The 26669-nt window shown below is 49.9% G+C and overlaps 1 protein-coding gene across 1 annotated transcript in view; it reads right to left on the bottom strand.

Moving 5' to 3' along the window:
* Positions 1-13632, bottom strand: part of PPP2R2D (protein phosphatase 2 regulatory subunit Bdelta) — a 62537-nt gene extending 48905 nt beyond the window's left edge. Inside the window, exons 1-2 of the mRNA XM_068258064.1 lie at positions 13359-13632; positions 11491-11565 (exon numbers count right to left, since the gene is read on the bottom strand). Coding sequence (XP_068114165.1) covers positions 11491-11565; positions 13359-13365 — 82 coding nt within the window. The 5' untranslated portion in view covers positions 13366-13632. The remainder of the gene's footprint in view (positions 1-11490; positions 11566-13358) is intronic.
* Positions 13633-26669: the final 13037 nt, after the last annotated feature.

The raw sequence follows: 26669 nt of genomic DNA, 5'->3' as shown, positions 1-26669 counted from the left end.
CGGAACCTGCATCCCTCCACATCTACAGAGCAGCCATGCCGGAACCTGCATCCCCTCCACATCTACACAGCAGCACTGCCGGAACCTGCACCCCCTCCACATCTACAGAGCAGCCATGCCGGAACCTGCATCCCCTCCACATCCACAGAGCAGCAATGCGGGAACCTGCATCCCTCCACATCTACAGAGCAGCCATGCCAGAACCTGCATCCCCTCCACATCTACAGAGCAGCCATGCCAGAACCTGCATCCCCTCCACATCTACAGAGCAGCCATGCAGGAACCTGCATCCCCTCCACATCTACAGAGCAGCCATGCAAGAACCTGCATCCCCTCCACATCTACAGAGCAGCCATGCCAGAACCTGCATCCCCTCCACATCTACAGAGCAGCCATGCCGGAACCTGCACCCCTCCACATCCACAGAACAACCAGGCCGGAACCTGCATCCCCTCCACATCTACAGAGCAGCCATGCCAGAACCTGCATCCCCTCCACATCTACAGAGCAGCCATGCCGGAACCTGCATCCCTCCACATCTACAGAGCAGCCATGCCGGAACCTGCATCCCTCCACATCTACAGAGCAGCCATGCCGGAACCTGCATCCCCTCCACATCTACAGAGCAGCCACGCCGGAACCTGCATCCCCTCCACATCTACAGAGCAGCCACGCCGGAACCTGCATCCCCTCCACATCTACAGAGCAGCCATGCCGGAACCTGCATCCCCTCCACATCTACAGAGCAGCCATGCCGGAACCTGCATCCCCTCCACATCTACAGAGCAGCCATGCCGGAACCTGCATCCCTCCACATCTACAGGAGCAGCAATCCTGGAACCTGCATCCCCTCCACATCTACAGAGAAGCCATGCCGGAACCTGCATCCCCTCCACATCTACAGAGCAGCCATGCCGGAACCTGCATCCCCTCCACATCTACAGAGCAGCCATGCCGGAACCTGCATCCCCTCCACATCTACAGAGCAGCCATGCCGGAACCTGCATCCCCTCCACATCTACAGAGCAGCCATGCCGGAACCTGCATCCCCTCCACATCTACAGAGCAGCCATGCCGGAACCTGCATCCCCTCCACATCTACAGAGCAGCCATGCCGGAACCTGCATCCCCTCCACATCTACAGAGCAGCCATGCCGGAACCTGCATTCCCTCCACATCTAGAGCAGCAATGCCGGAACCTGCATCCCCTCCACATCTACAGAGCAGCCATGCCGGAACCTGCATCCCCTCCACATCTACAGAGCAGCCATGCCGGAACCTGCATCCCCTCCACATCTACAGAGCAGCCATGCCGGAACCTGCATCCCTCCACATCTACAGAGCAGCGATGCCGGAACCTGCATCCCCTCCACATCTACAGAGCAGCAATGCCGGAACCTGCATCCCCTCCACATCCACAGAGCAGCAATCCCGGAACCTGCATCCCCTCCACATCCACAGAGCAGCAATCCCGGAACCTGAATCCCCTCCACAGAGCAGCCATGCCGGAACCTGCATCCCCTCCACATCCACAGAGCAGCCATGCCGGAACCTGTATCCCCTCCACATCTACAGAGTAGCAATGCCGGAACCTGCATCCCCTTCACATCTACAGAGCAGCAATGCCGGAACCTGCATCCCCTCCACATCCACAGAGCAGCCATGCCGGAACCTGCATCCCCTCCACATCTACAGAGCAGCCATGCCGGAACCTGCATCCCCTCCACATCTACAGAGCAGCCATGCCGAAACCTGCATCCCCTCCACATCTACAGAGCAGCCATGCCGGAACCTGCATCCCCTCCACATCTACAGAGCAGCCATGCCGGAAACTGCATCCCCTTCACATCTACAGAGCAGCCATGTCGGAACCTGCATCCCCTCCACATCTACAGAGCAGCAACCCTGGAACCTGCATCCCTCCACATCTACAGAGCAGCAATGCCGGAACCTGCATCCCCTCCACATCCACAGAGCAGCCATGCCGGAACCTGCATCCCCTCCACATCTACAGAGCAGCCATGCCGGAACCTGCATCCCCTCCACATCTACAGAGCAGCCATGCCGGAACCTGCATCCCCTCCACATCTACAGAGCAGCCATGCCGGAACCTGCATCCCCTCCACATCTACAGAGCAGCCATGCCGGAACCTGCATCCCCTCCACATCTACAGAGCAGCAATGCCGGAACCTGCACCCCCTCCACATCTACAGAGCAGCAATCCTGGAACCTGCATCCCCTCCACATCTACAGAGCAGCCATGCCAGAACCTGCACCCCCTCCACATCTACAGAGCAGCAATGCCGGAACCTGCATCCCCTCCACATCCACAGAGCAGCAATCCCGGAACCTGCATCCCCTGCACATCCACAGAGCAGCAATCCCGGAACCTGAATCCCCTCCACAGAGCAGCCATGCTGGAACCTGCATCCCCTCCACATCCACAGAGCAGCCATGCCGGAACCTGCATCCCTCCACATCTACAGAGCAGCAATGCCGGAACCTGCATCCCCTCCACATCTACAGAGCAGCAATGCCGGAACCTGCATCCCCTCCACATCTACAGAGCAGCAATGCCGGAACCTGCATCCCCTCCACATCTACAGAGCAGCCATGCCAGAACCTGCATCCCCTCCACATCTACAGAGCAGCCATGTCGGAACCTGCACCCCTACACATCTACAGAGCAGCAATGCCGGAACCTGCATCCCCTCCACATCTACAGAGCAGCCATGCCAGAACCTGCACCCCCTCCACATCTACAGAGCAGCCATGCCGGAACCTGCATCCCCTCCACATCTACAGAGCAGCCATGCCAGAACCTGCATCCCCTCCACATCTACAGAGCAGCCATGCCAGAACCTGCATCCCCTCCACATCTACAGAGCAGCCATGCCGGAACCTGCACCCCTCCACATCCACAGAGCAGCCATGCCGGAACCTGCATCCCCTCCACATCTACAGAGCAGCCATGCCGGAACCTGCATCCCCTCCACATCTACAGAGCAGCCATGCCGGAACCTGCACCCCTCCACATCTACAGAGCAGCCATGCCGGAACCTGCATCCCCTCCACATCTACAGAGCAGCCATGCCGGAACCTGCACCCCTCCACATCTACAGAGCAGCCATGCCGGAACCTGCACCCCCTCCACAACTACAGAGCAGCCATGCCGGAACCTGCATTCCCTCCACATCTACAGAGCAGCCATGCCGGAACCTGCATCCCTTCCACATCTACAGAGCAGCCATGCCGGAACCTGCATCCCCTCCACATCTACAGAGCAGCCATGCCGGAACCTGCACCCCCTCCACATCTACAGAGCAGCCATGCCGGAACCTGCATCCCCTCCACATCTACAGAGCAGCCATGCCAGAACCTGCATCCCCTCCACATCTACAGAGCAGCCATGCCGGAACCTGCATCCCCTCCACATCCACAGAGCAGCCATGCCGGAACCTGCACCCCTCCACATCTACAGAGCAGCCATGCCGGAACCTGCATCCCCTCCACATCCACAGAGCAGCCATGCCGGAACCTGCACCCCCTCCACATCTACAGAGCAGCCATGCCGGAACCTGCATCCCCTCCACATCTACAGAGCAGCCATGCCAGAACCTGCATCCCCTCCACATCTACAGAGCAGCCATGCCGGAACCTGCATCCCCTCCACATCCACAGAGCAGCCATGCCGGAACCTGCACCCCTCCACATCTACAGAGCAGCCATGCCGGAACCTGCATCCCCTCCACATCTACAGAGCAGCCATGCCGGAACCTGCATCCCTTCCACATCTACAGAGCAGCCATGCCGGAACCTGCATCCCCTCCACATCTACAGAGCAGCCATGCCGGAACCTGCATCCCCTCCACATCTACAGAGCAGCCATGCCGGAACCTGCATCCCCTCCACATCTACAGAGCAGCCATGCCAGAACCTGCATCCCCTCCACATCTACAGAGCAGCGATACCAGAACCTGCATCCATCCACATCTACAGAGCAGCCATGCCGGAGCCTGCATCCCCTCCACATCTACAGAGCAGCCATGCAGGAACCTGCATCCCCTCCACATCTACAGAGCAGCCATGCAAGAACCTGCATCCCCTCCACATCTACAGAGCAGCCATGCCTGAACCTGCATCCCCTCCACATCTACAGAGCAGCCATGCAAGAACCTGCATCCCCTCCACATCTACAGAGCAGCCATGCCGGAACCTGCATCCCTCCACATCTACAGAGCAGCCATGCCGGAACCTGCATCCCCTCCACATCTACAGAGCAGCCATGCCGGAACCTGCATCCCCTCCACATCTACAGAGCAGCCATGCAGGAACCTGCATCCCCTCCACATCTACAGAGCAGCCATGCAAGAACCTGCATCCCCTCCACATCTACAGAGCAGCCATGCCTGAACCTGCATCCCCTCCACATCTACAGAGCAGCCATGCCGGAACCTGCATCCCCTCCACATCCACAGAGCAGCCATGCCAGAACCTGCATCCCCTCCACATCTACAGAGCAGCCATGCAGGAACCTGCACCCCCTCCACATCTACAGAGCAGCCATGCCAGAACCTGCATCCCCTCCACATCTACAGAGCAGCCATGCCGGAACCTGCATCCCCTCCACATCTACAGAGCAGCAATGCCGGAACCTGCATCCCCTCCACATCCACAGAGCAGCAATCCCGGAACCTGCATCCCCTCCACATCTACAGAGCAGCAATGCCGGAACCTGCACCCCTACACATCTACAGAGCAGCCATGCAGGAACCTGCATCCCCTCCACATCTACAGAGCAGCCATGCCGGAACTTGCATCCCCTCCACATCTACAGAGCAGCCATGCCGGAACCTGCATCCCTTCCACATCTACAGAGCAGCCATGCCGGAACCTGCATCCCCTCCACATCTACAGAGCAGCCATGCCGGAACCTGCATCCCCTCCACATCTACAGAGCAGCCATGCCGGAACCTGCATCCCCTCCACATCTACAGAGCAGCCATGCCGGAACCTGCATCCCCTCCACATCTACAGAGCAGCCATGCCAGAACCTGCATCCCCTCCACATCTACAGAGCAGCCATGCCGGAACCTGCATCCCCTCCACATCTACAGAGCAGCCATGCAGGAACCTGCATCCCCTCCACATCTACAGAGCAGCCATGCCGGAACCTGCATCCCTTCCACATCTACAGAGCAGCCATGCCGGAACCTGCATCCCCTCCACATCTACAGAGCAGCCATGCCGGAACCTGCATCCCCTCCACATCTACAGAGCAGCCATGCCGGAACCTGCATCCCCTCCACATCTACAGAGCAGCCATGCCAGAACCTGCATCCCCTCCACATCTACAGAGCAGCGATACCAGAACCTGCATCCATCCACATCTACAGAGCAGCCATGCCGGAGCCTGCATCCCCTCCACATCTACAGAGCAGCCATGCAGGAACCTGCATCCCCTCCACATCTACAGAGCAGCCATGCAAGAACCTGCATCCCCTCCACATCTACAGAGCAGCCATGCCTGAACCTGCATCCCCTCCACATCTACAGAGCAGCCATGCAAGAACCTGCATCCCCTCCACATCTACAGAGCAGCCATGCCGGAACCTGCATCCCTCCACATCTACAGAGCAGCCATGCCGGAACCTGCATCCCCTCCACATCTACAGAGCAGCCATGCCGGAACCTGCATCCCCTCCACATCTACAGAGCAGCCATGCAGGAACCTGCATCCCCTCCACATCTACAGAGCAGCCATGCAAGAACCTGCATCCCCTCCACATCTACAGAGCAGCCATGCCTGATCCTGCATCCCCTCCACATCTACAGAGCAGCCATGCCGGAACCTGCATCCCCTCCACATCTACAGAGCAGCCATGCCGGAACCTGCATCCCTCCACATCTACAGAGCAGCCATGCCGGAACCTGCATCCCCTCCACATCTACAGAGCAGCCATGCCGGAACCTGCATCCCCTCCACATCTACAGAGCAGCCATGCAGGAACCTGCATCCCCTCCACATCTACAGAGCAGCCATGCAAGAACCTGCATCCCCTCCACATCTACAGAGCAGCCATGCCTGATCCTGCATCCCCTCCACATCTACAGAGCAGCCATGCAGGAACCTGCATCCCCTCCACATCTACAGAGCAGCCATGCAAGAACCTGCATCCCCTCCACATCTACAGAGCAGCCATGCCTGATCCTGCATCCCCTCCACATCTACAGAGCAGCCATGCCGGAACCTGCATCCCCTCCACATCCACAGAGCAGCCATGCCAGAACCTGCATCCCCTCCACATCTACAGAGCAGCCATGCCAGAACCTGCATCCCCTCCACATCTACAGAGCAGCCATGCCGGAACCTGCATCCCCTCCACATCTACAGAGCAGCAATGCCGGAACCTGCATCCCCTCCACATCCACAGAGCAGCAATCCCGGAACCTGCATCCCCTCCACATCTACAGAGCAGCAATGCCGGAACCTGCACCCCTACACATCTACAGAGCAGCCATGCCGGAACCTGCACCCCCTCCACATCTACAGAGCAGCCATGCCGGAACCTGCATCCCCTCCACATCTACAGAGCAGCCATGCAAGAACCTGCATCCCCTCCACATCTACAGAGCAGCCATGCAAGAACCTGCATCCCCTCCACATCTACAGAGCAGCCATGCAAGAACCTGCATCCCCTCCACATCTACAGAGCAGCCATGCAAGAACCTGCATCCCCTCCACATCTACAGAGCAGCCATGCCGGAACCTGCATCCCCTCCACATCTACAGAGCAGCCATGCCGGTACCTGCATCCCCTCCACATCCACAGAGCAGCCATGCCGGAACCTGTATCCCCTCCACATCTACAGAGCAGCCATGCCGGAACCTGCACCCCTTCACATCCACAGAGCAGCCATGCCGGTACCTGCATCCCCTCCACATCCACAGAGCAGCCATGCCGGTACCTGCATCCCCTCCACATCCACAGAGCAGCCATGCCGGAACCTGCATCCCCTCCACATCCACAGAGCAGTAATCCTGGGAGCTGTAGTGCCTCCACGTTTGCCATTTTTCTGCACGTGAATCCGGATGCAATTTTACAGCCTAATGAAACCAATAGGCTGCATCCCCCCAAAACACAGCCGAATATCGCATTACACATGGAAATCCCCACAGCCGAGATTTGGGTGCGTTCTCACAGTTATATGTGCCGGCATCGCATCTCACAAGCCCAGCTCTCCACAGTTAAAGAGCAGTAATGAAATAAACAATTGTCTCACGGGCACGAATGAGAAATTAAGCGATCGCGGCACTTTGCGCAGGAGTCATTGGATCTTACAGGACACCCGAGATGAAAATAAACGAATGAAGTAAACAATTGTATCTATCTTCCTTGTCCTAAAAATGACTTAAGATATTTCAGTTTTATTTTATTTAACCACTTCACCACTGAGGGGTTTTACCCCTGAAACACCAGAGCAATTTTCACCTTTCAGCGCTCCTTCCATTCATTCGTCTTCAACTTTATCATTACTTATCACAATGAAATGAACTATATCTTGTTTTTTTCGCCACCAATTAGGCTTTCTTTAGGTGGGACATTATGCCAAGAATTATTTTATTCTAAATATGTTTTAATGGGAAAATAGGAAAAAATATTGGAATTTTTTTTCAGTTTTCGGCCATTACAGTTTTTAAATAATGCATGCTACTGTAATTAAAACCCATGAAATGTATTTGCCCATTTGTCCCGGTTATAAAACCATTTAAATTATGTCCCTATCACAATGTTTGGCGCCAATATTTTATTTGGAAATAAAAGGTGCATTTTTTTTCAGTTTTGCGTCCATCCCTAATTACAAGCCCGCAGTTTATAAAGTAACAGTGTTATACCCGCTTGACAAATATTTAAAAAGTTCAGTCCCTAAGGTAACTATGTATGTATTTTTTTATTGTATTTATTTTTAATAAAAAAATAAAAATAAAATTGGGGAGTGTGGGAGGTAATGAGTTAATTTATTGTGTAAAACTAATGTATTTGTATATGTAAAATGCTTTAGGGTGTAGTTTTACTATTTGGCCACAAGATGGCCACAGTAATGCATTGTTCATGCAACCTGTAAGCGTCCGGAAGGACACTTACAGGAAGCACTATGAGGCTGAAAAAAATCACAATGATCGCGCTGTTTCTCATAGAGGCAGCAGATCATTGTGGGGGCTTAGATCAACGAGCAGGAATGGATTTTCCCGTTCATTGATCTCCGGGCGAGCGGGCGGCGGCGCGCACGAGCGGTGGTAGCGCGGAAGGTACGGATTTCTCCGTCCCTTGGTTTTATAAGGATGGAAAAAGGGACGAAGATATCCGTACCGCGGGGGGTAAAGTGGTTAAATCTACTTTAAAGAGAAACTCCGACCAAGAAATGAACTTTATCCCAATCAGTAGCCGATACCCTCTTTTACATGAGAAATCTATTCCTTTTTTTAAACAGACCATCAGGGGGTGCTGTATGACTGATATTGTGGTGAAACCCCTCCCACAAGAAACTGAGGACCGTGGTACTCCTGGCAGTTTGTGGGAAATGGCTGTTTATTGCGGTTTCCAACTGCCAAAAAAGCATGCAGCAGCTACATCACCTGCCAACAGTAAAAATGTCACCATGTAATGTCAGAATGTAAATCAGGGATTTAAATGAATTTACAATGGGCAAACACTAACTAAATCATTTATACATAATTATTGTAAAAATGAAACACTTTTTTTATTACATTATTTTCACTGGAGTTCCTCTTTAAGTTTACTGTTTTATTGTTTTTGCTCAACGACACATTCATTGAAGTATGTCAGAGCTAAAATCTATGAATTATTGACCCTTTTTATCGCTTTCCTGCTCCAGGAAGCCATTATCTGCTAGGAAAAAGTGTTTTATAGTTGTAATTTCTGATCAGTGAGGGTGACACTGTAGTCTGACCCAGTCCTGACAGAGGCCCAGTGCACACCAAAAACCTCTAGCAGATGCGCAAAACGCTAGAGGTTTTTGAGCAGATTTTCAGAGCGATTCTAGGCATTTTTAGAGAGGTTTTCTAAACATGCCGAGCGTTTTTGTTGGAGCGTTTTTGTGTAGCAGATTACAAATAGTTACAGTAAGGGCCCATTCACACTAGAAAATTTCTAAACGCTAACGCAAAACGCTGAGCGTTTTTCCCTAGCGATTTTTCACTGTATAGAGAGCGTTTTTCCAGCGATTAGCCGTTTGCGACTTCTAATTCAATTCAAATACTTTTATTGAATCGCTAATCGCTCCAGAATCGCTCAGAAAACGCTGCATGCAACGCGTTTTTCAGCAAAGCTGAAATCGCGCTGAAAACGCACAAGTGTGAAAGGGCCCTTAAAGAGAACCCGAGGTGTGTTTGAAGAATGTTATCTGCATACAGAGGCTGGATCTGCCTATACAGCCCAGCCTCTGTTGCTATCCCAAACCCCACTAAGGTCCCCCTGCACTCTGCAATCCCTCATAAATCACAGCCGTGCTGTGAGGCTGTGTTTACATCTGTAGTGTCAGTCTCAGCAGCTCCCCCGCCTCCTGCTTAGCTCCGGTCCCTGCCCCCGTCCCTTCCCTCCAATCAGCAGGGAGGGAAGGGATGCAGGCGGGGACTGGAGTTCTGCAGGAGGCGGGGAGAGCAGCAGACTGACACTATAGAGATAAACACAGCCAGCTCTGACAAGCTGTTTGTCAGCAGCGTGGCTGTGATTTATGAGGGATTGCACAGTGCAGGGGGACCTTAGGGGGGTTTGGGATAGCAACAGAGGCTGGGCTGTAAAGGCAGATCCATCCTCTGTATGCAGATAATATTCTTCAAACCCACCTCAGGTTCTCTTTAAGCTGTTACTGAACAGCTTCTGTAACAAAAACGCCTGGTAAACAGCTCTGATCTAGCATCTTTATTAAAAGTGGTTTTCCACTTCCCTATACTTTACATTGAGACAGAAATGCCTCATAAATCTAAAAAATGCTGCAGGACAGGAGTTTGCGTTTGTGGAAAATACAAACCGCTCTGGTGTGCACCAGCCCATTGAAATACATTACCCAAGCTGTTTTCAAACAGCTAGCGGTTTTAAAAACGCTCCAGAACCGTTCTAGTGTGCACCAGCCTTCAGACAGGAACTGCCACTTACATGCCTGATGTTTAACTCTTTCAGGCAGAGAAAGAAAAAAAGGAACACAGCATAGTTACTTATGTGCCAGGCACTGTACATACATATGTCTATCTCATGTCACCTCGGGTATCCTTTAGGAAGACAGTTGTTAAAGAGGAGCTGTTAGGTATAAGGTCTCAGAGAAAATAAACACATATATCAGTAGCTAAATATTGGCTGTACTTACATTACATATGCATTTCACTGTCCACGTTTGGATTTCACAGAATTTGTATATAGTATATGCAGAGATAGATGCTCCTGACAGCTCATGGCAGGCTCCATGTTTTTCTGTCAAATGTGTCGTCATGTCCTGCCTGCTTCCTGATCACAGATAAGCTCCTACTTGAACAACACAGTGTGCAGTGAATATTAATGAGCCATGTGGCTAGGAACAATAGCTGACTCCTGCAGTGTACTCTGCCTGGAGATTTATCAGTGCTATGCGCTGGACTGATTACACAAGCTGCTGTAACGTCTCATTAGCAGCCGAGGGGAGGGCCCCAGAATGCTTTGCAGTATAGTATGCGGCTTGCGTCCTCTTGGGTTTTAACAGCCTTACTGATAAGCACACATCAAAGGTAACTGAGATTTTTATCTTCACTAATGGCTTTTGGGCTTCCTTCTAAACTGTTTAACACAGGAGAATAGAGGTTTAAATTAGCTTCTGCAGCCTGACAGTTACTTTTTAAGTAAAGCTGTTATATAGGGAGCTGTAGTTCCTGCACAGTCAGAGCAGTAATTCTGTAATAAAGCGACCAGTTGCAGTTCTTGTTATTTTAAGGCGTGCAAGGATGCTGGAAAGTGTAGTCTCTCCACAGGTGGAGTGCAGCAGTACTCAGGGCTCTCCACCCAGAGAGCCCTGTGTAGAAGATTTCAATGCCGGCACCAGTAGCTACAGCTGGACAACAGTAAAATTGACACTACTGCTTACACCATGCTATATGAGACACCCCTCGTGTACAACGCGAGCCCACAGATACCAAATTGTTCATAACACTGACACTAATAGTATACACCAGAGCTAGACTACTGTAACGATTATATAATCACTCTACAGTGTGAGGATGGCAATGCTGGTGCATGTTGTTCTCCTAAAGTTGAAGGTCTGCACAGCTGATGGACAACAATTAAACATGAACATTCCACCACAGTTGAGTCATTTTAGTTCCTAAACTTTCTATAGTAACCCAAAGAAAGTAATACTATGACAGGTAGCTGCACCCCTGCTGGCTATCTCCATGGCAACTGTTTACCCGCAACAGAAGGGCTGCAAAAGGTGGCACTTACCTTCTGCCACATCCTCGTCTATGGCACCTTTGACTTGGGAGAAACACCACTGGAAATCATTCCCTCCGGCCACTCCTGGAAGAGAAGAGACACACTTGGTGAGGAGAGGGGGCATCAAAAATACATGAAAAAACAAAATGGGAAAGAAGAGGGGGAGCAGATGAAGATAATGCATCCAATCAGTAAGAAGATGTCCTGCAGGTGAGGCAGGGAGCAGCGATACCCAGCAAGAGGACAGAGAACACCCAGCAATGAAGCCCAGGGAAAACCAAGACGTGAGGGGACAGGGGGAGCATGTTCTAAATGAGAAGATCCAAAAAATTGAGAGGACACACCCAGGTGAGAGGGGACAAGGGGAGCAGGTGAGGGGACAAAAGCAGGGCCAGCAATAAGAGGGATCCAGACCCCAGCAGTGGATACAGACAAGGACACCAGAGAGTGAAAGATATAGGAGAGAAGACACTGGCAGTGAGGACACACAGGGGGGCACCCGGCAGGGAGGACAAACAGGGGGGGGGGCGCCCAGCAGGGAGGGGACAGGGGGCTTCCGGCGGGGAGGGGACAGGGGGGCGCCCGACAGGGAGGCGGAGACAGGGGGGCGTCCGGCAGGGAGGAAGGGGGCAGTGCAGGTGAGGAGAAGCACAGCAGGTAGAGGAGGGGGACAGCACCGGGCAGGGAGGGCACACAGGGGGCAGGTGAGGAGTGGGGCAGCACAGGGCAGGGAGGACACATAGAGGGCAGGGCAGGTGAGGAGGGGCAGCACCGGGCAGGGAGGGCACACAGGGGACAGGGCAGGTGAGGAGGGGGGCAGGGAGGACACACAGGGGGCAGTGTAGGTGAGGAGGGGGGCAAGGAGGGCACACGGGGCAGTGCAGGTGAGCAGGACGGAAACACAGGAAGCAGTGCAGATGAGGAGGGGGGCAGCACTGGGCAGGGAGGGCACACAGGGGGGCAGTGCAGGTAAAGAGGGGGCAGCACTGGGCAAGGAGGGGAATCAGTGGGCAGTGCAGGTGGGGAAGGGGACAGCACCAGGCAGGGAGGGCACACAGGGGGCAGTGCAGATGAGGAGGGGGGCAGCACCGGGCAGGGAGGGCACACAGGGGGGCAGTGCAGATGAGGAGGGGGGCAGCACCGGGCAGGGAGGGCACACAGGGGGGCAGTGCAGGTGAGGAGGGGGCAGCACTGGGCAAGGAGGGCACACAGTGGGCAGTGCAGGTGGGGAAGGGGACAGCACCAGGCAGGGAGGGCACACAGGGGGCAGTGCAGGTGAGGAGGGGGCAGCACCGGGCAGGACGGACACACAGGAGGCAGTGCAGATGAGGAGGGGGGCAGCACCGGGCAGGACGGACACACAGGAGGCAGTGTAGATGAGGAGGGGGGCAGCACCGGGCAGGGAGGGCACACAGGGGGCAGTGCAGGCGAGGAGGTGGGCAAGGAGGGCACACGGGCAGTGCAGGTGAGGAGGGGGCAGGGAAGGCACACAGGGGGGGCAATGCAGGTGAGGAGGTGGGCAGCACCAGGCAGGGGGGACACACAGGAGGCAGGGCAGGTGAGGAGGGGGGCAGAAAGGGCACACAGGGGGGCAGTGCAGATGGGGAGGGAGGCAGCACTGGGCAAGGAGGGCACACAGGGGGGCAGTACAGGTGGGGAAGGGGACAGCACCGGGCAGGGAGGGCACACAGGGGGCAGTGCAGGTGAGGAGGGGGCAGGGAGGGCACACAGGAGGCAGGGCAGGTGAGGAGGGGGCAGCACTGGGCAGGGGGGACACACAGGAGGCAGGGCAGGTGAGGGGCAGAGAGGACACACAGGGGGCAGCACCGGGCAGGGAGGGATGGAGGCCGCAGCCCGGCCGGGGTAGGATGCTGTACCTGCCATGGCTGCCCTCTAGGCCTTCCTGTGCTGGAGGGGGGAGGGGCGGCCCTGTCGGTGCACGCGGGAGTGAGGCGGGCCCGGGTGCCGGTGGGGGAGGAGCCGGCCAGACGCTTCGGGAGGGGACACGGCGGTCACGAGCCGCTCTCGGCTGATCCGGGATGGGGTTTCAAAATGGCGCCCATTGCTCGTCGACATGATTCGATGACGTCATTTAACCCCCTATGCGCCGGGCTGCGCGCTGAGGGCACAGAGAGAGCGGAGGCTTCCTGCGGTGCGGGAAGGGGGGCAGCGTGCCGGGCGGAGGGGGCGGGGCAGCGGCGGGACCCCCGCGCGCCTCATACGTCACTCCGTGTAATGCTGTGTGCCTGAGATGGAGGGAAATCACTGCCTGTCTGTCCAATCCACAGTGTGTGTCTGTATATACTGTAATATGCATGTGTGCACGGACGGCAGCTTGGAGGAACCCTGCAAATCACATTTTGGATCTCAAGGAACCCCTGAATTTATTTTGCAAGAAGAACTCCCGTGAAAATAATGTAATAAAAAAATAGTGCTTCATTTTTACAATAACTGTGTATACATATTTAATCAGTGTTTGCCCATTGTCTTTCCTCTTCCTGATTTACATTCTGACATCACGTGGTGACATTTTTACTGCTGGCAAGTGATGTCACTGTAAGGAGATGCTGCTTGCTTTTTTTTTTGGCAGTTGGAAACAGCTGTTATTTCCCACAATGCAACGAGGTTCACAGACAGGAAACTGCCAGGACCATGGTCCTCAGAGTTTCTTCTGGGAGGGGTTTCACCACAATATCAGCCACACAGAGCGCCCTGATAATCCGTTTGTGAAAAGGAAAAGATTTCTCATGGTAAAGGGGGGTATCAATTACTGGTTGGGAGGAAGTTCAATTCTTTGTCACGGTTGTTCACACCTAGGGCTTTTTTGGATTTTTTTAAAGGGGTTCTGTGAGGGGCTCAAAAGGCAAAGTCCGACACCTGGGGCTTCTATCGACCCCTTGCAGCTGTAATGTCCCACGCCGTCCTACGATCCTTGGTTCCCCGTCACCTGTCCCGGGCTAATATCTAAATAGACGAATAGTTCTCACTCATGTGCGCGTCATCGGGAGCTTACTGCACAGCTACATTCTAGGTGAACGCTAGGTTAGACCGAGACTGGCGTTGGAGAACGGGGGATCGGAGGACAGCGCGGGACATGACAGCTGCAGAGGGCTGATAGAAGCCTCAGGTAAGTGTCGGATTTTAATGTCTTTTTAACCCCTTCCACAGAACCCCTTTAAAGAGACACTGAAGCGAGATTAAATCTCGCTTCAGGTCTTGTATATAGCAGGGGCACGTGTGCCCCTGCTAAAACGCCGCTATCCCGCGGCTTAACGGGGGTCCCTTCACCCCCAACCCGCCCCCCGCAAAAGTTGGTCGTAAAATGGTCGTAGGGAAAACTCTTCCTGGAGGCAGGGCTAACGGCTGCAGCCCTGCCTCCAGTCGCGTCTGTCAGACGCGCATCGCCGCCTCTCCCCCGCCCCTCTCAGTGAAGGAAGACTGAGAGGGGCGGGGGAGAGGCGGAGATACGCGTCTGACAGACGCGCATGGGGCAGGGCTGCGGCGGTTAGCCCTGCCCCAACCAGGAAGCGCTTCCCCGCTGCACGGAGGGGGTTTGGGGGGACAGGGACCCCCGTTAAGCCGCGCTATAGCGGCGTTTTAGCAGGGGCACGCATGCCCCTGCTAGCTATGAGGTCTGAAGCGAGATCTATTCTCGCTTCAGACTCTCTTTAAGCGTCGCTTGTGCAATGATTCCCTATGAGAGTGTTCACATCTGAGCAGTTTGTTTTTCCGATCCGCTCAGCGAATCGCTGCCTTTATCATTTTCTGAGCGTTTTTGCTCAATGGCAGGTATAGGGAAATCGCAAAGCGCTTGAAAAAGCGATTTGTACAGCGATTTCCCGACTGCTTTCATGAATAAATACATTGGGCCTGATTCACAAAGCAGTGCAAACTGTTTAGCACGGGAGTGCTAAACAGCACGTGAAGTGCATTTCGCTGACTTTTGTGCGCGCAATTTGCCGCGATTCGCGTGATCGCGGACTTGGCGAATTGCGAGCGCAGAAGTCTGCGATTGCGCGAATCGCGGCAAATTGCGCGCGCAAAAGTCCGCGAAATGTACTTCACATGCTAACTGTTTAGCACACCCGTGCTAAACAGTTTGCACCGCTTTGTGAATCAGGTCCATTGTATTTATTCATTTCTGGGTGAAAGCGTTCACTTCCTGACTGACGTCAGGAAGTGAAAAAACGCATCCGCTTTGCAAAAGCGCTCAGGAAAGCTCTTTACAAAAACCATGGAGCACCGGGAGGCGAAAAAAAAAACATGCAAAAAATTGAAAATCGCTGGCATTAGTGATTTTGATTTCAGAAGTGAACAAAGCCTTAAAGCTGGTGTGGATGTTTATGTCATTACCCCTATTACAGTGCCTCTCGTTCTAATGTCCCCTTATTCTAATGCTTTTTATTAAGGTGCTCATTATTACTCCGACCCCCAATTTAGTGCTTCTTTTTACAGTACACCCTATTATAGTGTGCTCTCTATAATGCTTCCCCCAACCCCCACAATGGGAACAAAATGCCAAGGAACCCCTGCAGAGTACTCAAGGAACCCTGGTTGAGAAAGCCTGGTCTATAGTGTGTGTGTCTATCCATACTGTAATATGTATCTGTCTATAGTGTGCGTGTGTGCCTGTCCATAGTGTGTCTATCTATACTGTAATATGTATCTGTCTATAGTGTGTGTGTCTGTCCATAGTGTCTCTATCTATACTGTAATATGTATCTGTCTATAGTGTGTGTGTCTGTCCATAGTGTCTCTATCCATACTGTAATATGTATCTGTCTGTAGTGTGTGTCTGTCCATAGTGTGTCTGTCCATTCTGTAATATGTATCTGTCTATAGTGTGTGTGTGTCTGTCCATAGTGTGTCTATCCATACTGTAATATGTATCTGTCTATAGTGTGTGTGTGTGTCTGACCATAGTGTGTCTATCTATACTGTAATATGTATATGTCTATAGTGTGTGTGTCTGACCATAGTGTGTCTATCCATACTGTAATATGTATATGTCTATAGTGTGTGTGTGTCTGACCATAGTGTGTCTATCCATACTGTAATATGTATCTGTCTGTAGTGTGTGTCTGTCCATAGTGTGTCTGTCCATTCTGTAATATGTATCTGTCTATAGTGTGTGTGTGTGTCTGTCCATAGTGTGTCTATCCATACTGTAATATGTATCTGTCTATAGTGTGTGTCTGTCCATAGTGTGTCTGTCCATTCTGTAATATGTATCTGTCTATAGTGTGTGAGTGTCTGTCCATAGTGTGTCTATCCATACTGTAATATGTATCTGTCTATAGTGTGTGTGTGTGTCTGACCATAGTGTGTCTATCTATACTGTAATATGTATATGTCTATAGTGTGTGTGTCTGACCATAGTGTGTCTATCCATACTGTAATATGTATATGTCTATAGTGTGTGTGTGTCTGACCATAGTGTGTCTATCCATACTGTAATATGTATCTGTCTGTAGTGTGTGTCTGTCCATAGTGTGTCTGTCCATTCTGTAATATGTATCTGTCTATAGTGTGTGTGTGTGTCTGTCCATAGTGTGTCTATCCATACTGTAATATGTATCTGTCTATAGTGTGTGTCTGTCCATAGTGTGTCTATCCATACTGTAATATGTATCTGTCTATAGTGTGTGTGTGTCTGACCATAGTGTGTCTATCTATACTGTAATATGTATATGTCTATAGTGTGTGTGTCTGACCATAGTGTGTCTATCCATACTGTAATATGTATATGTCTATAGTGTGTGTGTGTCTGACCATAGTGTGTCTATCCATACTGTAATATGTATCTGTCTGTAGTGTGTGTCTGTCCATAGTGTGTCTGTCCATTCTGTAATATGTATCTGTCTATAGTGTGTGTGTGTGTCCATAGTGTGTCTATCCATACTGTAATATGTATCTGTCTATAGTGTGTGTCTGTCCATAGTGTGTCTATCCATACTGTAATATGTATCTGTCTATAGTGTGTGTGTGTGTCTGACCATAGTGTGTCTATCTATACTGTAATATGTATATGTCTATAGTGTGTGTGTCTGACCATAGTGTGTCTATCCATACTGTAATATGTATATGTCTATAGTGTGTGTGTGTCTGACCATAGTGTGTCTATCCATACTGTAATATGTATCTGTCTGTAGTGTGTGTCTGTCCATAGTGTGTCTGTCCATTCTGTAATATGTATCTGTCTATAGTGTGTGTGTGTGTCTGTCCATTCTGTAATATGTATCTGTCTATATTGTGCGTCTGTCCATAGTGTGTCTATAGTTTGTACTGTATCTGTGTATAGTGTGTGTCTGTCCATAATGTGTGGGTGTGTTTGTCTGGCCATTGTGTGTGTCTGTCCATAGTTTGTGTGTGTATCTGCATGCCTTGGGCTTGATTCACAAAGTTGTGATAACTCTCATAACGGTCGCGCTAGCGTTTTGTGCGCGCTATAACGTGCGTAACGTTTTTGCGCGAAAACGCAAATTTGAATGCAAAATCGCGGCCGCTTTTCCGTGCAAATGTGCGTTTGCATGCGAAAAACTAAGACCATATCTGAAACTAAGGCCTGAGAATCGCTCCTGTGCTTGGAATAGTGCCAGTGGTTTGTGCGGCGATAACTGGAACGGTTTCCGGTGTCGATTGGAAACGCTGTACAATCCATTGCTGGCTATTTTACAGCGCTTCCCATAAGCTGGGATTTTTTGGGTTTGGTTTGCATCCTGCAAAAATATGGTGTCAAATACTTACTGGGCCTGCAGAGGACTATTTCCACCACCTTCAGGTGCATAACCCCGCCCCCAGCACAACAGGTCATAGGCGCTTCTCTAGCTCCAAATAAAGAGGCGCTGATAACCTCTTGTGCTAGGGGGCGGGACTACGCATCAGAAGTCAGAACTCAGGAGACCCAGCAAGTAGTTTATTTAAAGGGAACCTGAAAAATTATTTAAAATAAACACATTCTGTACCTGTAAATGAATATTACATATTTATCTCGTTTCCACTTGTGCGGCGTGTGTCTGCGAGACGCACGCCGGCACTGAGCGGGTGGGCGGGATCGCAGGCGAATCCCATGAGCCGTGCCATGCACGTCTATGGGGAATGCAGCCTCCGCCGCAAATACTGTGGGGGGTTCCGGCCGAATCGCTACCGCAAGCGATTTGTCCGGCGGCGCCATTCTCCCCTATGGCAGAGTTTCCCCGTGCGATTCATGTGCGGGGAAACTGCGGAATCGCGGCAGTTTCCGCGATAGTGGAAACGGGCCTTTACAGTGTAACTGTGTGCTGACCAGGAAGCTGTTATGGGGTAATGGCCATTTTCAAAATGGATGACAGAGAATTCCATTGGTCACAGTCAGTGGCTTAGCTAAGGAGCTGTGGGCCAAAATGCAAGTTTTATAATAGGGTCCCCAAGCACTCTATACATAACAATTGATATAGCACACCAAAACCTGCGCTGGGGAAAGTGCTGGGGAAATCGGTATACAAAGCACTTTTTCCATCGCTTTGCGATTTCCCTATACCTCTACAGTGTCAGAGGTGCAAGAAGGGGATGGGGAACAGTTTGTTAATGATTACCATTATTCAAAGTGTATATATAGAAGTGATTATTATGAGCATAGGACCAATAGAGAGCACTTCCTGTCTGATTTAGGACTGAGTCAGCCACTTATATACCTGATATTTAACTCTTTCAGGCAGAGAAAGAAAAAAAGGAACACAGCATAGTTATCTGTGTGCTAGGCATTGTACATACACATGTCTATCTTATCATGTCACATGTCACTTCGGGTATCCGTTAAAGTGTACCCGAGGTGACACGTGACATGATGAGATAAATGTGTATGTACAGTACTAAACATATTAATAACCAGGCTGCTTTACTTGTTTTATTTTGCTACCTGAAAGAGTTAATTTTTAAGGATGGAAGTGACAGCTTCTGTCTTGTCAGAAGCTTGTCAGGAATATAGTACGCATCACTGATAAGCATTTTTTTCTACATATTTCATCCTTCTACATATTTTCTACATATTGCATTTTTCTACATTTGTGAGAGCAGAGGGAGAGAGAAAAGGGTCAATATAGTTCATATTTTTTCATTTAGGGACATTTAAAGCGGACCCAAACCAAACATTCTTTTTATTCAAAATATTTAGTTGCACCACTCTGACACATACAAAGATAAATAAACACTCCTTCAAGCCTATGAGCATTTCAGTGCATGCTTGTCACCCTCCTCTTTGCATAGCTAGGGTTATACAGGTGGCAGCCATTAGCAATTCCTCCATTGCCGGACACCATCTACTCCACCAGTTTGCCGGAAATCCCGGCAATTTGAAAGGAAGGGAGGGGTTCCTCCAATCAATGTAAAATATTTTATATTTGTCATCATGCAGCTGAAAAATGGCTGCTATTTATTATTATAAGTTAGAAAATAGATTTTATTTCTGAAATCTTGTATTTTTAATTTGGGTCCACTTTAAATATATAAATATATACTTAATAGACTGCAACCGAGCAGAGCCAACAAAATATTCAATCTACTTTCTAAATAAAAAATTAAATCCTGGGATGTCTAAAAAAAAGTCGAATGTTTACTATATCCAAGTTTATTATAACGAGATTATACTGTATATAAAAAAATATATATATTGCACAGTAGACATGGGGTATAGAAGGAATCATATGTTAGCCATAGCCATAGTAAAAGAACATCAGGTGAGAAGCATTTGATAAGAAACATTCAAATTATAAAAATAATGAAATCAGAAGATTAGCACGACCAGAAGAAATTGGCACGGTGTATCTATAGAGAGTCAGTTATACTCAGTGTGACATCAGGTATGGCAGCAACTGATCCAGATCACTTTAGTCAGGGGGCCCAGACTTCATGAAACTTAGCGCCAGCATCCCGTAATTGTCACGTCAACTCACACAGAGGCAGAACAGAATGAATAAGATTGATCCAGAGATCGAGAGATTAGGGGTGCAGAACTTTCCCTTCATTTCAAAGCAATAGCTTTCTTGGCATAGAATAATACTTTAATTGGGAGTTTTCTATTAGTATTAAACGGAAGACCCTCTATACCACACTTGTTTATAACACATTTTAGAATTGTAAAAAAGGGAGAAAAAGGTGTGTGAGCGCTTATGTGTGTGTGTATAATCTGGATCTTTAGGACCAATGAGAACACACATTAAAGGCAAGGGTGGATGACTTTTTATTCTGCTATTAAAAATAACTCAACTGTAGCGAGAGATATGTGGAGGTTGCCATATTTATTTCCTTTTAAACAATACCAGTTGCCTGGCAGCCCTGCTGATCTATTTGGCTGCAGTCATGTCTGAATGACACCAGAAACAAGCATGCAGCTAATCCAATCAGATCTGACAATAATGTCAGAGACACCTGACCTGCTGCATGCTTGTTCAGGGTCTGTGGCTGAAAGTATTAGAGGCAGAGGATCAGTAGGGCAGCCAGGCAACTGGTATTGCTTAAAAGGAAAGAAATATGGCAGCCTCCTCATATCTCTCGCTACAGTTGTCCTTTAAAGTGCACCTGAGATGAAAGTTTTCTCAGGTTTTATACTCACCTGTCTTCCCAGCCACTATTGTCCCCCACTCTGCACCTGGGCAGTAACTCTGCAGTCAGACAGAGTACTGGGCCATTTAGCGGCCCAGAGAGACGGCGAGGGACTGAGTGGCCTCAAAGGGGCTGGAAGAAGCCCCAGGCGAGTATAAAAACTGAGACAACTTTCTCTTCTTGGGGTAAGTTTTTCTTTCTTTTTTCTTTTAAATTGTTTTTAATCATTTTCCACGTGCTTTTGGGTGCCTCCCTAAGAGTTTTACCAGAAGTGTAAATGTGTAAAATGTGTAGCGAACCCTCCCCCCCCCCGCTCAGCGATGCACTCCCTGCTGGATAGGACGTACGTCACTGGAGAACCATTGCTTTGCGCCGCTACCGCGGTCGCTGTTTTACTCTTACTGCGTTGTCATAAGCTTACATTGCTGCAAAGTCTGTGCGGTAGGCACAGATCGTGCGGCAACACACTGCAGAGACATGCTTGCGGCGATTTCTCTACCTATCTACAGTGCTGTCCCATGAAAAGATATAATATTTACACAACTGTGAGAGGTGTATTCGGTTTTGTGAAATACTGTATCTCATCAGCTTATTTTCAATTCATGTTTGCTGTTCAGAGCACCTGAAGGAAAAACAAACATTTGGATACCGTATTTTTGGGAATATAAAACGCACTTTTTCTCCCCCCAAAATGCGGAGAAAAGTCCCTGCATCCTATATTCCAAAGACAAGGGGGCTGATTCACTAACAATAGCGCTGCCGAACACTCGCTATGCTGCTCTATTGTAGCATAGCATGCGCTCAGCACCCGCTCCTCTGACTGTGCTTAAAGAGAACCCGAGGTGGGATTATATTATGCTAGTGGGGCAGAGAGGCTGGTTGTGCACAGTAACACCAGCCTCTGTTGCCACATGGTGTGCCTCCAGGACCCCCCTGCGCGCCGCTATACCCCCCGCAGTGCTGGAGACACACAGCGCGTCACCAGCACAATGTTTACCTAAGCCTGTCTGTCAGCGCCGCTCCCCCGCCTCCTCCTTATCGGCGCTACCCGCCTGTGTCCCTTCCCTCCCGCTGATTGGAGGGAAGTGACGCGGCGGGTAGCGCCGATGCGGAGGAGGCGGGGGAGCGGCGCTGACAGACAGCGCTTAGATAAACATTGTGCTGGCGACACGCTGCGTGTCGCCAGCACTGTGGGGGTTTAGCGGCGCGCAGGGGGGGGTCTTTGAGGCACACCATGGGGCAACAGAGGCTGGTGTTACTGTGCACAACCAGCCTCTGTGCCCCACTAGCATAATATAATACCACCGGGTTCTCTTTAAACACAGTCGGAGGAGAGGGTGCTGAGCGCATGCTATGCTACAATAGTGCAGCATAGCGAGCGCTGGTAATTCACTCCTGCTCCCTGGAGATACGTATATCTACGCCCCTGGAGCTAAGATGAAGTCTCCGGGGACATATATTTACTGTATCATGTTTATTAATTGATTAAACCTCTTTTGCAAGTATTATTATTAATATTTATTGGAATTATATAGCGCCAACAATTATACAGCGCTGTACAATAAATAAGATTGCACACAATAATAGGGGTGATTGACAACACCATACAGGTAAGGAGCAATACACAATGCCAGATCATGCACTGGAGTAGTGGTCCCAATAATACAAGTTCACATTATTCTGTGGTTAGAGTGCACAATCAAGTAGGATACACAAGGAGGGAGGGGCCTGCCGAAGGCTTACAATCTAGAGGGAGGGGGTTGTGACACGAAAGGAGGTGGGCTGCATCGAGAGGGTCAGGGGCGCCGCCAGAATACAAGCAAGCCAGGCCCACGCTTGGGGCCTCACACTGCGGGGGCCTAGCTCTGCTGCTGGTGGCAGGTGGGCAGGCGTGCGGGCACCAGGTGGAGCGGCGGGGAGAGAGAAGTTTCAACTTACCTTTGTCGATCCTGACAGCTTCTATCTACTTCCTGTCCCGGCGTCTGTCGCTATGGTAACAGCACCCCCTGTGATGACGTACCGCATGTCATCACAGGGGGAGCTCTTACCGATGCGACGCGCACCGGGAGAGGCTGAAGATAGAAGCTGCGTGCAGGATGAAGGCAGGTAAGTGGAAACTTCTCTCTCCCCGCCGCTGCGCACACCCCTCCTGGCTATAGGGGGGGGCATCTACCTATCTAACCTATACTGAGGGACATATACCTATCTAACCTATACTGAGGGACATATACCTATCTAACCTATACTGGGGGACATATACCTATCTAACCTATACTGGGGGACATATACCTATCTAACCTATACTGGGGGCATATACCTATCTAACCTATAGGACACTGTTCCCCACAAAAGTCTGGTGCAAAAGATGAGGATGCAAGGACTGGGGAAGAGTCTGTGTGCTTGGATAGGGAACTGGCTAATGGACAGAAAACAAAGAGTTGTGGTCAATGGATCATACTCAAAATGGGAGACTGTTAGCAGTGGGGTCCCACAGGGGTCTGTACTGGGTCCAGTGCTCTTCAATTTATTTATTAATGACCTAGTGGATACAGTAGTGAGCAATGTTGCTATTTTTGCAGATGATACAAAATTGTGCAGAATCATCAACTCTAAGGAAGATAGTGTTATATTGCAACAGGATCTGGATAGGATGGCTATATGGGCACATACATGGCAGATGAAATTCAATGTTGACAAATGTAAAGTCATGCATTTTGGTCGTACCAATGGTCTAACACCATACAAAATAAATGGGATACAGTTGGGGACATCTAACTTGGAGAAGGACTTAGGAGTACTCATCGACAACAAGTTAAATAATCGTACTCAATGCCAAGCCGCTGCAGCTAAAGCTAACAAAATTTTGGGATGCATTAAAAGGGAAATAAAAACTCGAGATGCTAGCATAATATTGCCCCTGTTTAACTCTCTAGTAAGGCCACATCTGGAATATGGAATTCAGTTCTGGGCACCACATTACAAAAAAGATATTGCAGTTCTAGAGCAGGTGCAGAGACGAGCAACAAAATTGATACGTGGGATGGAAGGTCTCACTTACCAAGAAAGGTTAGATAAACTGGGTTTATTTAGTCTAGAGAAAAGACGCCTTAGAGGAGATCTAATTAACATGTATAAATACATCAGAGGGCAATATAATAGCTTGGCGGATGAGCTTTTTGTCCCTAGGCCTTCTCAAAGGACTAGAGGACATGATCTGCGCATGGAGGAAAAACGTTTTAGCCATTTATTTAGGAAAGGGTTCTTTACAGTAAGAGTGATTAAGATGTGGAATGCATTGCCACAGGAAGTCGTTATGGCAAACTCTATACCTGCATTTAAAGGGGGCTTAGATGCTTTCCTTGCGTTGAATGACATCCATGGCTACAATTACTAGGTAATGCCAATGATGTTGATCCAGGGATTTTATCTGATTGCCATCTGGAGTCGGGAAGGAATTTTTACCTTGTAAGGGTTTTTTCGCCTTCCTCTGGATCAACAGGGATATGTGAGGGAGCAGGCTGGTGTTGTACTTTGTACTGGTTGAACTCGATGGACGTATGTCTTTTTTCAACCAAAGTAACTATGTAACTATGTAACTATACTGAGGGCATATACCTATCTAACCTATACTGAGGGCATATACCAATCTAACCTATACTGAGGGCATATACCTATCTAACCTATACTGGGGGACATATACCTATCTAACCTATACTGGGGGCATATACCTATCTAACCTATACTGAGGGCATATACCAATCTAACCTATACTGAGGGCATATACCTATCTAACCTATACTGGGGGACATATACCTATCTAACCTATACTGGGGGACATACACCTATCTAACCTATACTGGGGGCATATACCTATCTAACCTATACTGGGGCAAATATACTGGCTACCTATATTGGAGGCACCTACCTATCTAACCTATACAGGGGCACCAACCTATCTAACCTATATGGGGGCACCTACCTAATCTTACCTATACTGGGGGCAACTATATGGACTTTCTATACTGGGGGGGAGGGACCTATAGCTGGCTACCTATACTGCTTGGGGCCACCAAAACCTTAGCTGCACCCCTGGAGAAGATCTCAGCAGAGAGAGTTAGGGCAGCAGTAAGGTGGGGTGAGGTGAGTTTTGAAGGTGTTGAAGGAGAGAGCAAGCCTGATGGGCAGTGGGAGAGAGTTCCACAGAATGGGGGCAGCTCTAGTAAAGTCCTGTAGTCATCCATGGGACTGGGAGATGTGTGGAGTGGTTAGGAGGAGGTTGTTGGAGGAGCAAACTGGGCGGCTAGGATGTGTATCGGCTGACCAGGTCAGAGATGTAGGTGGGGCAGGACTTGTGTATAGATTTGTAGGCCAGACAAAGGATCTTGAAGCTGATTCTGAGGCTGATCGGTAGCTAGTGGAGGGAGGGCATAGGGGAACAGGTAAAACAATTCTCATTCTGTATACCGTCTGCCTATGTCAAGCTTTTAAAAACCTGTTAAACCATAAAACAGGAATATACATAAAAATGAATTGCAGATGAAATAAAACTAATACAAGCACGTATTTTTGGTTTATCGCACTGTAAAGCTGCATTTTTCTTCCTCTCGCTGTCGGTGAAATTTGATTGTATTAACCGTCCTGTAAGATTTGAGTGTGTTTTATATAATCGGAGGATTCATGGCGAGGGAAGCGGCATTGATAGGAAGCCGTCAGCGCTGTAGTATTACGACGTCAGGAACATCCATAAAGCATGTTGATCTGAAAATAGAACGGGTTGTTTTTCTTCACATGAATTACAGACAGTGCCTCCGCGTGATTCCTCTGCCAAGCGCTGAAACGCGCGCCAGATGACGGGAATCGTTTGGAAAGCCATAAAACGCAATTACGGTGATTATTATTTAAAGTGGTGGACCTCTCGGCAACCATGAGAACAGAAAAATGTCTGCCGACATGTTTGCCTCTGTAATGTCCAATAAAAGTTTAATTACAGAGGAAACGGTTGGTGACTTATCGTCTTATTATGACTTATCGTCTTATTTAGCTCCGGTGCGCGCAAAACAAGAACGAAAATATGAAATGTACATTTATGGCCAACATGGCTAACGGCCCATTTTTTGCTAAGATTTTTTTCTTTTTTCATACGCATTTGATAGAAGATTGATTTAAAGGGATACAAATAGAGACGTTAGCGAAACAGCTCACCAGCAAATCACTATGGGCATTCTGGCCGTGTACTACTATGTCCCGGAGTAGTACGCATGCTCGTGTCTGCACACGTCCATTAGTACCAGTGTTGCTTGCAAAATTTTGCCTAAGTCATTTTCGCATCAAAAATCCCGTTTTTGAATTCTGCGAATTTTTGCAAAAATCTTCAGAAATATTTGCGTTTTTGGACCAGCAGCGAAAATTAAAGGAACTTCGCTGTATGCCAGGGGTCTCAAACTCAATTTACCTGGGGGCCGCAGGAGGCAAAGTCAGGATGAGGCTGGGCCGCATAAGGAATTTCACAATCGCGGCGCATCGCCGCCTCTGCCCGTCCCTCTCACTCTTCCTTCACAGAGAGGGGCGGGGAGAGGCGGCGATCCGTGCGGCGATTGACGTCAGGAGGG

Source organism: Hyperolius riggenbachi, chromosome 10 (genome assembly GCF_040937935.1).
Source record: "Hyperolius riggenbachi isolate aHypRig1 chromosome 10, aHypRig1.pri, whole genome shotgun sequence".
NCBI lineage: Eukaryota > Metazoa > Chordata > Amphibia > Anura > Hyperoliidae > Hyperolius > Hyperolius riggenbachi.
This window is presented reverse-complemented; position numbering and strand designations above follow the sequence as displayed.